This window comes from Pezoporus flaviventris, unplaced genomic scaffold, assembly GCF_033815535.1.
Source record: "Pezoporus flaviventris isolate CSIRO_AGI_PZ_B2104156 unplaced genomic scaffold, CSIRO_AGI_Pfla_v1 ptg000002l, whole genome shotgun sequence".
NCBI lineage: Eukaryota > Metazoa > Chordata > Aves > Psittaciformes > Psittacidae > Pezoporus > Pezoporus flaviventris.
In genome coordinates, this window is record NW_026892550.1 from 24,659,830 (window position 1) to 24,676,589 (window position 16,760).

Below are 16,760 nucleotides of genomic sequence, written 5' to 3' on the forward strand. Positions count from 1 at the left end.
ATGTGTTTATACAAGTGAAATAATAACAGATTTCCAATCATAAAGTGTCTGAAAATAGTAAGTAAACTACTGGAGCTCACTTCTGGTTTTTGCTTTTATTTTGTAGTGTTTAGACTTGTTTTTATTCCCAGGAAAGGGGCAGCTAGTGACTGCAACTCATGTTAGACTGAAGTATCAATAAAAGAAAAAAATATGAACAATAGATCTCTGCCTTTATTAGTTAAAACTTATCACACATTTCTCTAATACAAAGTCTTAAACTTCAACAAAGGAGAAAAGTGCTTCCTAAGTGCTTAGTGAAATATGACACAGCCCTACAGGATGCTGCTGCCATAGAAATTGCAAATTATATTCAAGACCTGAATTAGAAGAATGCTTATTGCAAACTCCAACATTCACAATATAGTTAAATGCCAGCATAACAATTGTTCTTGTGTGCAAAGGTAGAGTCTTTAATGAAACGATGGCAAAGAATTCATTGTACAAAGATCCAATTTATAATATCTCCATCTTATTAAGGAGAAGAATGAAAGTATAACAATATTATCAAGAATAGTGTACTTATATATAATAGTAACATTTACATATATATTTATAAAGAGTGGAAATACAATTGCCCAGGATAACCAAATTGCCCTAAATACAGAATTATCCCTTGAAATCCCTTTCTTCACTCCCTGTCATCAAACTTCTCCAACATTAAGTGGCTATGATCATAGTCTACTGAAAATGCCCAGCTGAGACCACAACTAATAAAGCCAATTTTTGCCAATGAAAAAACACATAAATTAGGGGAAAAAAATCCAAGGAGATAATGCTTTTAAAGCAGTTGAAAATCTATCTGACAAATGAAACAATATATTTTACTATGTTAGTAGTAGTTATGAAGAAAGAAATACCCTATCAAGCAATGAAAAAAATAATCTATTTAGTCATGTTCTTCCTCCCCCCCCCCATCTACAGAAGATGCCATAGGGAGAGTTTGGCCTCTGTCTGTTATGTCTGCTCCTTGCACTCTGTCAGTGTCCACAACTGCTACACTAGGGACATAAACATTTTTAAGCACAGATCTTAAAAACTTGATAGTCCATGTTCAGCAGTCATATGATTACATGGAGCAGAACAGTCTTCAAGACTATGGATTTGTTATTATTGTGGAAAGAACAGCTAGATTTTGAGTCATCCATATTTTTCAGAACGATGCTCACAAGAAGTTGTGTTTTCTCCATTCTCTGTTTCAGCCTTTGCTGGAACAAATTGCTGGAACAAATTGCTGGAACAATTTAAATTTAATTTAAAACTTCCCACTTACATTTCAAGAAATCAGCCAAGGTGGACCCAATGAAATAATAATATTTTCCAAATCTTACAGCCTTCAGTACTCATATATCCCATACTTAATTCATCTTATGTTAATCTATACATATTAAAATGTATTTGTTTATACACAAATTTAATATCATGGTTCATGCCTATATTGACTTCAAACAATATAATTGTAAGCAAACTTCCTTCTTTTGATAAGTAGACATAAAGAAATTATTTTAAAATAGTCAGCAAAACTTTTAATATTTACAGGATATTACTGTACATAGATTGAATGCATTTGCTATAGGACAGTTACATAAAGAGTAAGTAACACATTAGCAAATAATACCACCTGTTTCTGCAAGACCAAAGTGTTACCTTACATTCTTGTTCTCAATTCTTCATTTTCTTCTCAAAACCTGCCAAATAAGTGCTGTTTGTAGGAAATTAGTGACATTACCTCAAAAAATATTTTTCCTAATTAACAGTCAGATCCTATAAAGATTAGAAATGAACGTATTCAGCCCCATGCAGGACTTGACCCTAAGTCTTATTGGCAACTTTCAGTGGTTTATTCTGCTTTTGACAATCCAGGCTTCTCTGTGGATGCATCTGCTTCTTGCAGATCCAAGTCTGCAAATTCTTGCTCTATAACTGGCTTCAATATTTTCTCGATTTGTGTAAGTCTTTTTTTCAGTTTCTGTTGTGCAGCGTCATACTCAGCCAACAACCTGGCAAACTTTGTTTGTAACCTGTCCATTGCTCCTTCCATGTAGGTGACTTTCTCTTCCAGATCTTTAGGATCACTTCCTAAGTTTGCAACTTCAATGTCCAGCAACCCATCTTTCATTAGGATTTGCTTTCCTTTTTCTTCCAGCATAGCCTTCGCATCTGGGTACTCTGTTAAAGCCTCCATGAGGTCGTCTTTAGACAGACAAAACAAGTCAGAGTATCCGATACTTTTAATATTGGCTGTTCTTCGATTGCCAGCTTTGCTACCTTTGATATTAAGAATGCTGATTTCTCCAAAATAGCTGCCATCACTTAGGACCACAAATTGTGTAATTCCATCATCAGCAACTACTGCCAGCTTGCCTTCTTTGATAATGTACATCTCTCGTCCAATATCTCCTTTTCTGCAAATGTAATCTCCAGGACTGTATACCTGTGGCTGGAGTTTCAAAACCAGTTCAACCAACAGACCAGCTTCACAGTCTGCAAAAATACGAACTTTTTTCAGTGTTTCCAGGTGAACATTGATTGCAATCTCTGCTCTTAATTTATCTGGCAGATACTTCAAGACTTCCCTTTCATCCACAGCCTTCTTGTTTGTCCACAGGTAGTCAAACCACTTTATAACTCTTTTTTCCATGTCTTTACTCACATTCCGAAAGTGCATATACTGCTTGATAGCATCAATCCTTGCTTGAAACTCTGCTCTAGCAGCATTCATGTTGGAGATCATGGAGCCCACGTTACCAACAATTGTAGCAAAAATCAATACTCCAACCAAGAAGTCGACGACCACAAAGAAATACTCAGAATCTCTTACAGGAGGGGGTGTTTCACCGATAGTAGTCAGGGTCAGTGTTGACCAGTAGAGACTGTAGACATACTTTCTAATGAGACGGGCAAATTCAGGGTCAGAGGTGTTGGGGTAGACCCATGTGTCAGCCCCAAATCCAATGGCTTTTGAGATTGAGTAGTACACACAGGCATTCCAGTGAATAATAATCACAATGTACATGACAAGGTTAGAGATCCTGAAGATATTTGGGTAGTTTGTCCTTGTTTCTGTTCGCTGGAAGAATTCAAACATCCGAGCTACTCTGAGTAGCCTGTTTATTCTCAATTCTGGGTAATTCAGTCCTAACTTAAAGTATAAGAGATCAGTTGGTATGATTGACAGAAAATCTAATTTGAATTGAAAAGATGCCTTATATTTCTCTCGAAGCTTTTGTTCTTCTTTCACCAGAAGACCTTGCTCCAGGTAACCTAAAATCAAATTGTAAATAATGAAAAATGTTACAACTTCAACTGTATTGTGTTTAATGTCAATCCAAATATACTTCAAAAAATATTTTAAGTGCAAATTCCAGATGGTACATAACTTCTCTGACTTAATAAACAATTTCTTATTTCAAAAAATCCGACTTTGTTCAGTATGGTTTGACTTCAGCTAAATTATTGTTTTGAAAATTAAACATTTCTAGCACTGATTTTTTTCCCTCCACTTTTCTATTATGGTGAACATCTGAAAAAGAAAAAAAACAACCCTCAAAAAAACTCCACAGGGAAAGAATTTGAACATGGGAATTCCAGTTCCATATTTAGTTTATCTGCTTAGTAGCTCTGGAGGTAGAATAAGATTTTAAAAGAAGCAGTTGCATCTGAAGCAACCTGGATGTCTTGTTTGCACAGTGGTCTTGAAAATCAAGAAAACATTTGAATCTCCTTAAATACAGAATCCAGATATAGGTGCTAGTTCTTCAGAACCCTTGATTTTCACTTGGCCACATCACATGTTAATTTTGTCTTGCTGAGGCAGCTGCAGGTAGAACAGCTTGTATCTAGCTTACCTCATGCCTAGCTTACCTCAGGCTTTATGTATATGTCAGTTTCTCCTATTTTTACAGGTCACAGATTACAGTCTTTCAGAGATCTCTCTCAGTATCTTTTTTACTATCACACCTCCTCAAGGATACCCAGGTAATAAGGGTAGTAGTATTCTAAATATTTGAATCCACTTGGCATAAATATGTGAAGAGGAATAATTAATCATTGAGTATACTTACCTGTTCTTGTCCGTACAAACATGTCAGCAATATAGATGACATCAGAAACATAGTCAATAATAAACCATACCACTAAGTAGTCATGCTGAAGCTCATCAAAACAGGCTCTGAAGAGGAAAAGACAAAATTAAATTACCATGAAATGAAAATTAAATATTTGCATGAAGTCATTAATAAGTAAAATATTTCTTATTCTATTTAGGGACAATACAATTTGCCAGAAGTTTTATGCAGTCATTAAAACAGTACATCACCTAGCAATAATCATGGTCCAGTTGTACATGACAGGCATTGTGATGCAAAACAACCAATTGTAATACATATTTCCTGCTGGATCAATAATGAAAATCTCTTTCTTCTCCCTAAGTGATAGTCAGGAAAAAAAAAAAAACAAAACAAAAAACAAAGAAAAGGAGATGTAATGAGGGATGTAAAATACACATAACAATTTCTGAGGAATGAAGTATTCCAGAAATTGTTATTTTAAAATAAACAGTCTTTATTAAAGTTAAGCTTCCTTGCTTGAATACATGGAGAACATGAAGCTGCTTGTTAGGTGTGACTTAGGATACAAGTTTTAGAATCTAGATTTTGCTGAGCAAAATCATCTTGGCAATCCCACTTCAGTTTACAGTGGCACATGTAATTTCAATCTTTTAAAGTTACTTGTAATGGTTTCCTACCCAGTTAACTATCTTATCTGATAATTGACTTAATCATATTTCAAAAAAATAAAAGGATTATGTGGCTACTACTCATGTTTAAAGAAGTGAGAAAAATCATGACTTTCTCTTTGGGAAAAGTCTAGCTCTGAGAGAGATGAAACATTGGCATAGTTTACATAAAGAAACCAAAGAACATGAAATCATACAACTAAAGTTCCTACTGCATTATTTTAAGTTTCTCTTCCTTGGCGAGAAAATTTTGAATTCACCAAACAGAAGATAAGGCAAGAATTTACTTGATGTAGGTACCCTTATGTGTGGAAGAGATTGCTTTACACTGGCACACCTTTTGCTTCAGGGTGTTATCCAAAGAATATTTGATAATCACAATACAAGAATTTTCTTGACTTTTTTTTTCAGACCAATTCCACACGTGCATATTTCTGTTGTCCAAATGAAGTTAAATCAAAACAGATCTACTCTAGGGAGAGCAGGAGTCTGAACGCTCATTCACAAGCACAGGATGTCCATGAATGGATTTGATTTTACATAAAAAGCGATTTTGTTAGACTAACAGCAGGACTTGAATGAAAAATACTTACTCTTCTTTATTTTCTTTGTTCTTGGACTTATCTTTATTTTTGTTTTTCTCCTTTTTGTCCTTGTTCTTTTTTGTTTCTCCATCCTTTTTTCTTTCTGACTTGCTAAGAAATAGATTTACATTTTCAGTTGTTACAGACTAAGTTAAAATGTATTTGGAAAGAGATTAAATATCTTAGAAATAGTAGCAGTATTAGTCTTTGTCTTACCTCTTCTTTTCTTTTTTTTTTTTCTTCTCCTCCCTAAGGAAAAGAAAAATATGATAGGGTCATGGGATGCACATACCTCTTGCTTCCAGATTTGAGTCATCTGAATTCAGTAAGGATAACATTATACTCAGTGTTTGGCCTTCAGAACTGTTTTGCTTACTGTACTCATGTAGCATTACTTTTATTTTAAATTAGTAGATGTAATACCAATAACTTTAGTATTGAGAATGATCATCATAATTGATGTGTATGAAGTTAAAATGTACGTGCAATCTCTTTTGGGATTAGTTAAACGTCATAACTTTACAAAGACCTTATTAAACATATGTCAATCCCCTTCATTGCTGCTTAAACAAACAATATTGCAGTACTCTCATTTTATGAAATGGCAAAGATACTTACTCGCCTTTATTACTATTGTTGTTAATATTGTACTGTGCAAATGCACTGGGTAGATACCATTGCCTGGGGAATAGCAAAACAACAGAGTTACATGATATCTGCTGAAATACAAAGAAAACCAAAAATATTTAATCAATATTGTCACAGACTGTTTCTCACCATTTTAATCATGGGCTAAGGTATCTAAGGAAATTGCAAGAGCCCAGATTTTAATCTCCTAAATATTTACAGTAAATAACATATCATAATCTTAACAACTTTATTAGAGGGTAAAAAAAATTAGATGATGGCAAGTGCCTGTGCTTAGTTAATCCTATTCAAATTATCACAGAATAAAACCCAGACACAAAACAGTACATTTAACATACCTGTTTTCCCTTTTGTCTGTCGGTTTAGGATCCTCACTGGTGTCTTGCACTACCACACTGGGAACAATTGAATGGGAGTAATGGGTCTCAATCACTCCTACCCTCATGGTGAAGTTTGTCTTACCTTGGGTAATTGAAGAAGACTGATTAAAAAAAAAAGAATCAAGTAATTTCAGAACTATCACAAGTAACAAGCAATGTTTTTCCTATAGATGAATCCTTTATATCCTTTCTTCCCCTAAACCCAGCGACAGTATTTTCAGTTTCCTTTCTCCCATAACATTCCCAAAAGACAAGAAAGGGCACTGTGTGCTTCAGTGTGTTGAAGCACAGGCAGCTACTGCTAAAGAGAATGTAAAACACATCTTTCTCTTAGAGGAACCATTCATTTAAGTCTTTCTCTTTAGTCTGAACATATAGTTTGAAAATATTTAGACAACTGTGTTTGAAACATCTACTGCCATTTCATTTGGTTTTGAACCAAAAGTTGAACACCGTATCAAGATGGATAAACAGATTAATGCAGAGATGATATCCTGAAAACCAGACTAGGAAACATCCACTGATTTTATGTCCAAAGAAATGTCAGGATATCTGATACCTGACATCTGTACTCTGTTGAGAGCAAAGAGTACTTTCTGTAAGTAGAAAGTTGACTTGTGTAGTAGAGTCTCCTTACTCATAAACCATATAGTATATAAATACATAAATAGAAATGCTAGTGGCTGTTCATGTCTGTTTTGTTCATCTCAGTATTCAAAACTGAAAATATATGGAGTACATAACTAATGTAGTACATTCTAATGCACAGTCTTTCTATTACTAGAGTAATTAACTTCTGCTCTCCCTTTTGGTACTATTCTTACAATTTTGTCAGTTATACCTTCTCGTCAATGAGACTGTCAACTCTGCAGGTATGAATCGTGTCAACAAGTGTGATCTGCTTTTGACAGGGCAATTTTGATGGAATTATGAAACAGATGCTATCCATGGTAGTAACAATATCCCTGTGCATGTGAAATCAGAGTATAGGGATGTATGTAAGCTACAAACTGTCAAATGAGTGGCTGTACCACTGATAAGTGAAGTCAAATGCCATAGAATGAATCAACCTTAAAGGAGGCACTTACATTCTGTGGTCAAGCATACTGCAAAAGAGAAGCAGGATGTTACAGCTGCCATATTACTGCCAGAGTTACCTGACTTTTCCTTATTAGTCAATGAAATAAAAAATATTCCTCTACAGGAATAGGAGAGGAAAACCCATGTTCCCAGCAGTCATGCAGCAGCCATCGGTTATGAATGGTGGATGCCCCCACCCTGGAAGTGTTCAAGGCCACATTGGATGGGACTTTAAGTGGAAGGTGTCTCTCCCCATGGCAGGGAGTTGGAACTAGATGATATTTAAGGTCCCTTTCAACCCAAACCGTTCTATGATTCTATGATAATATACAACATTCTACAAAACAGAAAGATAAAGATTGAAGATTAAGATGTGTTTTTCCACAAATAGCTCTAAATGCACTCCAGAATTGCTGCTCAGTCTTTAAATGCTTAAGAGCAAGGAGCAGGTTTAAGATGTTGAATAAAAAGATTCTAAGACATAGTGAACATTAGGCTAGATTCACCATGAGCCTAAAAGCTGTTAACAGGGTTCCCACAGACTTACACCAAGGATAAATTGTGTTTGAAAGTGTGGAGACTTAAAGTATGCCAGGTTGAATTAAGCAGCTTTAAATCTGCTTACAGGTGTTCTGAAAGCTTCGCTAATGCTGGCACACAAAATTCCATCTTGCTTTAAGCTATATCCTCCACAGAGCCACGCTGAAGTCTGCAGAGCTCACAAATAATGGTGCAAAATAAAGCTGTGTCCAGCCACTTCCAGTCAATCAGCACCAGACAAATGTAAACATATTCGCCTCAAGGGAAATCATTCCTCCAACAGAGTAGGCTCTAAACCAGTCAGCTCACATTAGGACTCCCAGTGCCATTATTTCTATATAGGCACTCATTTTTCATGCTTATCTTTGCTCTTTGAATCTTCTTTAGTTTCAAGAGGAAAAAGAAAAAAAAAAAAGTCTTTGACTTTGTGCTATCCAGACACAGTGATCTGCAGATGTACCAGAGATTAAAGATGATGAAAAGTATGGTAAAACAGGACATGTCCACAAATCCACACACATCCAGAGTGTGTAGCCGGGAGGCTGAGGAAAAATCTTTATCCTCTACATTTTCCTGTTCTTCAGGCAAAGAGGATTTTTCTGTACCTTTTTGCAAATAAACAGATTCCCCCCACCTCCATTAGTGTCTGTTGTAAGTGAAAGCGCAGTGAGGTGCTTTGTGTTCTGCTGATGGAGCTGTGGAAGCCATCTTTGCAGCTGTCCTTGTAGAACTTGCTGGGAAAGATGAGATGCCATCTGGGGCAAGACTGGAAAATTCATCTTACTGAGGCACTTGAAGCATCAAATGAAACTGGAAGTATTTACTACCCTGTGGGTCTCAAAATACTAAATTTTAATGTCAGGCTCAGGTGACTGCTGCACTGGGCTGTTTCCCTCGTCAGTGAGTCAGGATATGTAGCACAAGAATATCTTCGAATTCCATGAGTCTCAAAGCAAACTGTGGAGGGTTTAGAAATTCTTGAGTCTAAGACACAAAAATGTTAATGTGGCATGTGCCTGATGCAACATACACAGTATTTGCTGATGGTTTGGGGACTGCGGTTACCTTGTTACAGCCTCTGTGTGACAAAATCCTGACACTGAGAACAATACAAAATGTCCTGTTAAACTCAGTGGGTCCAGAACTCACCTTAATGCATTTTTAAATTGTATTATAGGGGGTTTTCAAACAGTATTCAGATGCTTTTTACTAAATTGGGTCACTACCATATTTCCTATTCTGCAGTCACACATATTTTTCTTAAACTGATACATTGCAACAAATTGTTATACAGCTTTTATTGTAGTAGTCCAATGTTTATTTTCACATTATCGAATTTAGGTAGTAAGTTTGAAAGGTAGTAAAAATAAATGCCTGCTTTAGAGGTATTTTAGATTTTTACCATATTGTTTTTACTGTATCATCGCAGTAAAAACTTCCTTTTACCATCTTGGATTTTTAAATGTGACTGCTATGATAAACAACTGAGTTTTCCAACATTATGACCTAAACCCTAACTATATTCATTACTACATATCAAAATCATTAGGGGTGCAAGAAAAGGTAAGCAGTATTAATCTTTTACAGTATTGTAGTGAATGGAAGATTGGTTTCCATCTCTTCCTCTCTTTTATTTTAGCTATTTCTCACATTCTTACTGTCCCATCATATTTACTTCTCTGGTCATTATATCTGGAGAGAAAATGCTTTAAATAAGGATATCCAAGAACAGAATTTTGTACCATATAAAGAACTATGGTTTTCTTCACAAAAAGCAGCAAAAAATCTTAATTAACATTAAAATCTGCAGTGTGCTACAGCAAAATCTCTCTTCCTAACATGCAAAGAGTCCTTAGCAGTTCTACAATAAGCAGTTCCATCAGTGTGCATGCTTACCTTGGGAATGTAATCTGTTGCTTCTAACAGCAATTTCAGTCCTTTAAATCAGCCAGGTTTCCTTACTACATAAGCAGAGCCACCACGAAAAGCTAAATATAATCAACATTTCATAAATAAATCCCTTATTGATGGATTTCTCAAGCAGCCAGTCCCATGTGCAGTTCTCTCAATTATTCCAAGGAAGGACATGGCTGTTAGAGGAAGATTTCCTCAACCTAGTGATGGATTTTGAGATTTAGAGAGAGATGAAAGTGACAGTGGCAGACAGTATTATCCCTCACTGGAGCAGAAGCTTACTAGCCCTATCAGCAGGCACAAAAAGTGACAAATAATGAAACATACTCTGTGCTAGACTATCTTAAACGGTATTAAAAAATACTGCTATACTGTATTAACAGTATTAAAAAATAATAAAAAAATAAATATTGTTGTAAATTACTGTATATTAAGTATTGTCTGCTGGACCATTTTCTTAATATTGCAGATGCTTTTTTACAGTAGTAACAGGTCTTTACTAGAATTGATAAAACAACATAAATGGGAATTTTCTGTTTATTTTAATTTATTTATCATATTGATGAATAATAGGAAATACCATTTTAAACTACTGGAAGTTCTTAAGTAATTTAACATAACTTTTACATTACCATTTTTGCTGTTTTAAAAAGCCCATGAATTGTGAATATGTATTTAGTGGAAAATGCCATGATGATGAAGTTTTAAGACACTGAACTAATCTTGGTATGGATTACGACTTTGCAAAATGGTTTGCAAAGTAGCTGCAGTCCTCCTGCATTAGAAATGTGCAAGGGTTCATCTGTCTGGCCACACTGTCAAAAAAGCCACCAAGAGGATCCCAGCGTATTGAGAAAGGAATTTGCATACCTCAGCATTCACTTCTGGATACGTAAGAATAAAGAAAATTGATCTCTCAGGAGCTTGAGTGACTGATTTTTTAATCTGGCATGTTTTACATGGCCCATTTGGGGAAATTGGGGAAAAAAACCCAAACAAACAACAAAAAATTGCTGAGGGTGAAATCCAGTAACCAAGAATTTTAAGCATCAAAAGGAGTGAATGTTCAAATTTGAAATTGTATTTTTGTCACAACTGAGGCACAGCTAAAATTACTGAAGTGTTTTTTTAACTTTGCTTCACAACAGGCAGAATCCAGGAAAGCAGTCCAGTCCTTGGAATCCAAGGATCAAGACATGTTTGTTTCAGTAACCAAAAGCAATGCCATTAGCATTCATATGAACCAACTTCAGTCTTGCAGTCCAGGTGCCTGGTGGTTATTCATAAGTGGATTGACACATGGATTTAATCACAAACCCAAAGTGATGTTCAGTATCACAGGTCAGCCTTCTAACCATAGAAACAAAGTAGACATATCTGCTGCTATGACTTTCCAATCATGAAGATAGTTCGTTTTCTACACATTTGAATACACATTTGAAACATAAAGAATAAAAAATATTTAAAAAATGCCAGTAATGGGCAATGAGGAAATGCATTACATTGTGCCCAGTGGAAGCCAGGTATACAAATGTACCAAAAAGGTATCCAACATAACAAATAGACAACGAAGTGAACAACCTAAATCCTGGCATATGGTTTCACAGTTGTCTTTGAAGGGCTGAAATACAGCTTCCATCCTAGAATCATAGATACAGAAGGAAGCTTGGAAGACCACTGCATCCAACTTGTATTGAATCAGAATCAGTTTTACTTCTGTCACTCTCACAGATTTTTGCCTGGTTTGCAGTCTTAAACTCCTGAATTTGGTGGATACCTTTGTCTGAAAGCTTTAGATAACCAGCCAAGCCAGGCAAGTCTATGTTGTGTCTCTCAACCTGGTGCAAACTACAAGAGAGGTGATACACCTCTTGACTCTGGTGGAGAACAGTTAGTTTTCTTTTGAAATAAGCCAACCTGTAAAGCAACTCTAACTTATTTTTTATTATTTGATTTACTGGGGAATTTTTCAAAGAAGTTCTCAAACGGAGGAGGATGACTCCTACTGGGCCAGAACCAGTTCCTTGTCTGACAGGGGCCAGGATATCACTTACTTGCAAGAAGTTTGCAGGACAAATTCTGGGTGAGCTCAACGCAGTGGTCTTAATTCTGCCTCCCTTTAAAAGGCAATTACATAGTTGTCATTGACTTCCCTTATAATTACATTAGTTTAGCATCAATGTCTTTTTCACAGATATTTTTCCTGTCATTCCATATTCCAGTGAAGTAACCTTGACTGATGGGAGAATGACCGCCCTAGTGGATTATTGTTTACTAGGCCAGCTTTAATCTTATTTCTGTCTCTTGCTTTGTCATCATCTGTAATTCTTCTCAATCCTATCAAAGCTACCTTTAGTTTCAGACACCAATAACAAAACCACTGGATACATTATACATATGTATTTATTTATAAATAATCAGGTTTTAATGTACAACATTGCCTTTCAGCTTACTGTGTTGTAGCTGCGTACACAGATGAGTGTTTAAATTGGGACCACAGTTTTGGCATGCTTATTTTCTGCAAATAGTATTCTATCTTTTCTAGTGCTGATGTGATTTCTGAAGTGAATGTCATGTCGGAAGTGCTGTAGTTGAGAAGGCTCCAGGGCTTCTGGCTTATTTAATACTCTTCTGGGTAGACTGGTGTTTATAGGAATTTAGTGTCATGGAAGCACAATTGCCTGGTGGCTGGAAACCCTTCAGTGCGAACAGTATCTCCGCCAGTAGGTGGTACTGTATTTTCACTTTATTGTAAAATGGATCTGCCCTGGGAAAGCACATTGAAGCATTTCTTAGCTCACCAACAATCCTCATGGACATTTTACTTTAATCTGGAACTTTCACTCCATGTATATTTAGTCAAACATAATTTTTCAAAAGTCCAATTCAGAAAGTAGTAAAGAGATTGCTGAAAATGTCAGTCAAAATCAAAATATTCTTCATGTCACATCTGGATAACATGCTCTTTCAGTACTTTCTAGGACTAGATGGAAGTATGAAGCTGTCAAAAAAAAATAATATCACACTATACATGAATATGTATTTAACTTTTGGGGACAAACTTAGGTAATGAGCATATTAATTTTAAAAGCTTAGATTCAAATAAGTACTCAACTAGGGAGAACACCATGTCTTTATCTCAAAATGGGTTCTTGATGGAAAGGGAAGAAGTAGAAGCAACTCAAGATGTGTGCTGGTGTGTTAGATTCCATATGCAGACAAGACTGGAATTGGAAAGTACTGGATAGACTTCAAGCCTTCTCTGGTCGTGAGTGCTATCTGGCACGCAGTACAGCACCACACAACATGCTAAAAGACTATGTCAAAGCCTTTTAACAGCATCTTCCAGTTTTTGCATGACTACTCTGAAAAGGGATGAGGAAGTTGGGGCTGTTCAGCCTGGAGAAGAGAAGGCTGCGTGGAGACCTCATAGCAGCCTTCCAGTATCTGAAGGGGGCCTATAGGGATGCTGGAGAGGGACTCTTCATTAGAGACTGTAGTGACAGGACAAGGGGTAACAGGTTAAAATTTAAACAGGGGAAGTTTAGGTTGGATATAAGGAGGAAATTCTTTCCTGTTAGGGTGGTGAGGCACTGGAATAGGTTGCCCAGGGAGGTTGTGAATGCTCCATCCCTGGCAGTGTTCAAGGCCAGGTTGGACGAGGCCTTGGGTGATATGATTTAGTGTAAGGTGCCCCTGCCCACGGCAGGGGGATTGGAACTAGATGATCTTAAGGTCCTTTCCAACCCTAACAATTCTATGATTCTATGATTAGCACTCCTGAAATGTCTGTGGACAGGACAAGTGCTATGTCTGGCCATGCCCAACAGTTACTTGTGTGCCCTGAGCTGAACATGCAATGAGGCTGGCCTTGTGCTACCCAGACTGGGGTAGCTTCAGATGTCTCTTCTCCTCCTAATCTGGAATCTGCAAGAAACAGGGGGACTGGCCCATCAGAAAACTCCATGGAAAAAAAAATAGAACTTCATTCAATAATATGATTGGGATAAAGAATAATTGTGGTGTTCCTGCTGGAGTGCCAGTAGTTCTGAGCTAGTTAGGATTTCTGTTTAGCAGAATTTTATTTCAAGCTAATAACATAAGAAATGTGACTTGGTTGCACACAACAATGGTGCTGAAATGTTTACACTTACAAAAGGTGATTCAACTGAGATTAGTTCTACTAAAAAGAAAATCGTCAATATATGATATTGTCACTGATAACAGTGGTAGAAAATGCTCTGTAGTTAAAATAGGTTTGATATATCTAGCCTTGATTGTCTTTCATTCATTGAAGTAAATTAGGAGTTAAGGTGGCACTATCTGGGCATTTTTAAGGCAAAAAGTATAGGATTAATCTCTTCACAGAGAGCACAGCAATCTAATCGTAACGAACTGCAATGCAGAGGCACCCCTTTTTGCCTCAGTTGCTCCTGCATGTCTACACTAAATCACCAGCGTTGGGGGCAGGTGGTGTTCCCATGGACAGAGCTGCACTCTCAAATCTAGCTCAGTAATTTTCATGTGGCCGTGTGCCAGCACAGGTAATAAACCCATCTGTAGCTGTGCTATTGAACGGAGCTCATGTTTGGACCCTGTCGGGTAGCAGCGACTGCAGGCAGAGAAGAGTAATGCAGAACAGGGAAGCTGAACAATGGTCGCAGGACTTCAGAATGTTGTAAGCAGCTTTTGTAACTAATAAATAGATCTTTTTTCATGTCTACACGTGGACTAGCTGCATGGTGAACAGTTTTTCTCACTGTGGTGAAACCTGTTATCATCTTCAGTGTTTAAAATTATATTATTAAATACTGCATAATAAGATATAAGGAACTCAATGTATACATGTATGAGAAAAAAAATCCCCCTCCCCCAAATTAAAGAATTTATCACAAAGCCAGGAAGTCACACAAACTTTAAGTAAGTCATTCACGGCTAATGCAGAGAGAAGATGGGTTTTATTAAGGTATAAAAATGTGGTTTCCAATTACTATTCTATGTATCAATGTAAAAGTATAAAGTTGACTAGATAAGCAGTGCTTCTGTTGTTGTTGAAAACCAATGATTAAATTCAGGGCTTGCTTAACAGTTTCAGCAAATCTTTCATTCATTGCATAAGTAACAGAATGATAACGTCTCCTGCATTTTCCATACATGTGATGGAAAACAAAAATACTGTAATAACAAAAAAGGCATAGCAGGGTTTCATAACATCCTTATTTCTCTTTTGGAGAAATGGGAAGTGCCACAAAAAAATAACTCTGACTGTTAGTACTTGCATATTGTTACTTCATACACAAAAGGCTTCATACACAAGAGCCGTAGCTGGCATGGCTCTCCTGAAATAAATGGAGCTGTGCTGATTTGCATTAACTGATGATTCAGGCATTATACGAAATCAGTCAGAGCTGCTACTTTGAATGGTAAACTATCATCTTTTTTATGTCAGATGATAAGATTGTATATCAAGACTTTATTTTCTTTCCCATTTGTCCTTTACATATCATCCAAATTAAAGAAAATATACCAATGTTGATAAATTACTTTTATGTAGTTCTATCCTTCCTGACATTGTCTCAAAGTTCTTTAAAACAAGTTGAGTATGAAAAGTACTAATCATCAATAAAGTATACATATGAAGTATGTCTATCAACCTGTATCTTTCGTTAAATATTTTATTCATTAATAAAAAAATACTTTGATGTCCATGGTCTGCTAAAGGAGTTAGCCTTACAGAGGCAGACCTGAAGAAGCGTTAGCTGTGGTGTCTCTCTGTACTGTTGTTCTGGGTACCACACGGCAGTGAAGCCCTGACCAGAAGGTCAGCAAGAGCTCTTGGTTTAACCCCAGGACTGCAAAGTCAAGGATGCCTAAGGCAGGGAAACCCAAGTTATTTTGCTGACACTGTCAGCGTATTTCACCAGTCTGCACCAGAGCTAACACTTTTCTGAAGCAAAGGTGATTAATTTAGGTGCTGCACTGCAAAGCATGGTTACAGCCCTGCTGGTCTCAAGATGGCTTGGCCTTGCGGTGCACTGTGGAGATGTTTCAAATCTGCAGCTTGGTTTGGCTTCAGTTTGGGAAGCTCTTGTGCATGCCGAAAGTCTACTATCCCAGGAAGTTTGCTGGGCAACCCCAGGTTAGCATGTAATGGTTTATTAAGCCATATATTTTGTATATGTATTTCACTTAACCATGCTAAAACAAGGGCTTAGACTTCTACCTCGAAAGTATGGATTGGGTAATAAAGATAATTGTTTCTTTCGACACCCTAGAGCCTGTTCAACATCAGGGAGTTAACCCAGGTTCTACGAAGCTGGGCCACCCTGGCCAAGGGTCCCCTTGCCTGCCTGCAGAGGCAGCTGTCAAGGCTAGTGCAGGCAGCCCATCGTGCTCACCTCTTCTCCCAGGTGTGAAGGGGAGGAAAATTAAATCCATAGAAACTTACAACAGTCTCAAATACTGACTCAATACCGCAGCAGACAGCGCGTTCCTTTGGATTCAGCATTCAGGTGGGATTGGCATTACATAACTCCCCAGGTGAGAGCTGGGACCTTACAAGGCTTTATACAAAGCAAAGCCTGTTCGGAGTCACTCCGGAGACCTGCGTGCCCGTGTTCCGTCTGGACGCGCCCGCAGACGTGCTGGGGATGCCACCCCCACCTTCGGCCGCCGCGCCGGGGGCCGCGGGGCGGGGAGCGGGGCGCGCCCAGGTGCGGCCCGCGCTCGGGCGGGCGGGCGGAGCCGCTGCCGCTACCGCCTGCGCCGCTGCGGAACCCGCAGACGGGGCACCCCGCAGCCATGGGGCAGGGAGAGGTGCTGCCCGCCCGGCCGGCC

The 16,760-nt window shown here is 37.6% G+C and overlaps 1 protein-coding gene across 1 annotated transcript; it reads right to left on the reverse strand.

The window, feature by feature from the left end:
* Positions 1 to 1,666: 1,666 nt before the first annotated feature.
* CNGA1 (cyclic nucleotide gated channel subunit alpha 1) lies at positions 1,667 to 16,726 on the reverse strand. Its single transcript, XM_061445190.1, has 7 exons — positions 16,483 to 16,726; positions 6,348 to 6,471; positions 5,980 to 6,042; positions 5,371 to 5,472; positions 4,358 to 4,465; positions 4,104 to 4,210; positions 1,667 to 3,303 (listed from the first exon to the last, which is right to left on the reverse strand). Exons 1-7 carry the CDS (start codon positions 16,724 to 16,726, stop codon positions 1,880 to 1,882), a joined length of 2,172 nt encoding a protein of 723 aa, XP_061301174.1. The 3' UTR covers positions 1,667 to 1,879.
* Positions 16,727 to 16,760: the final 34 nt, after the last annotated feature.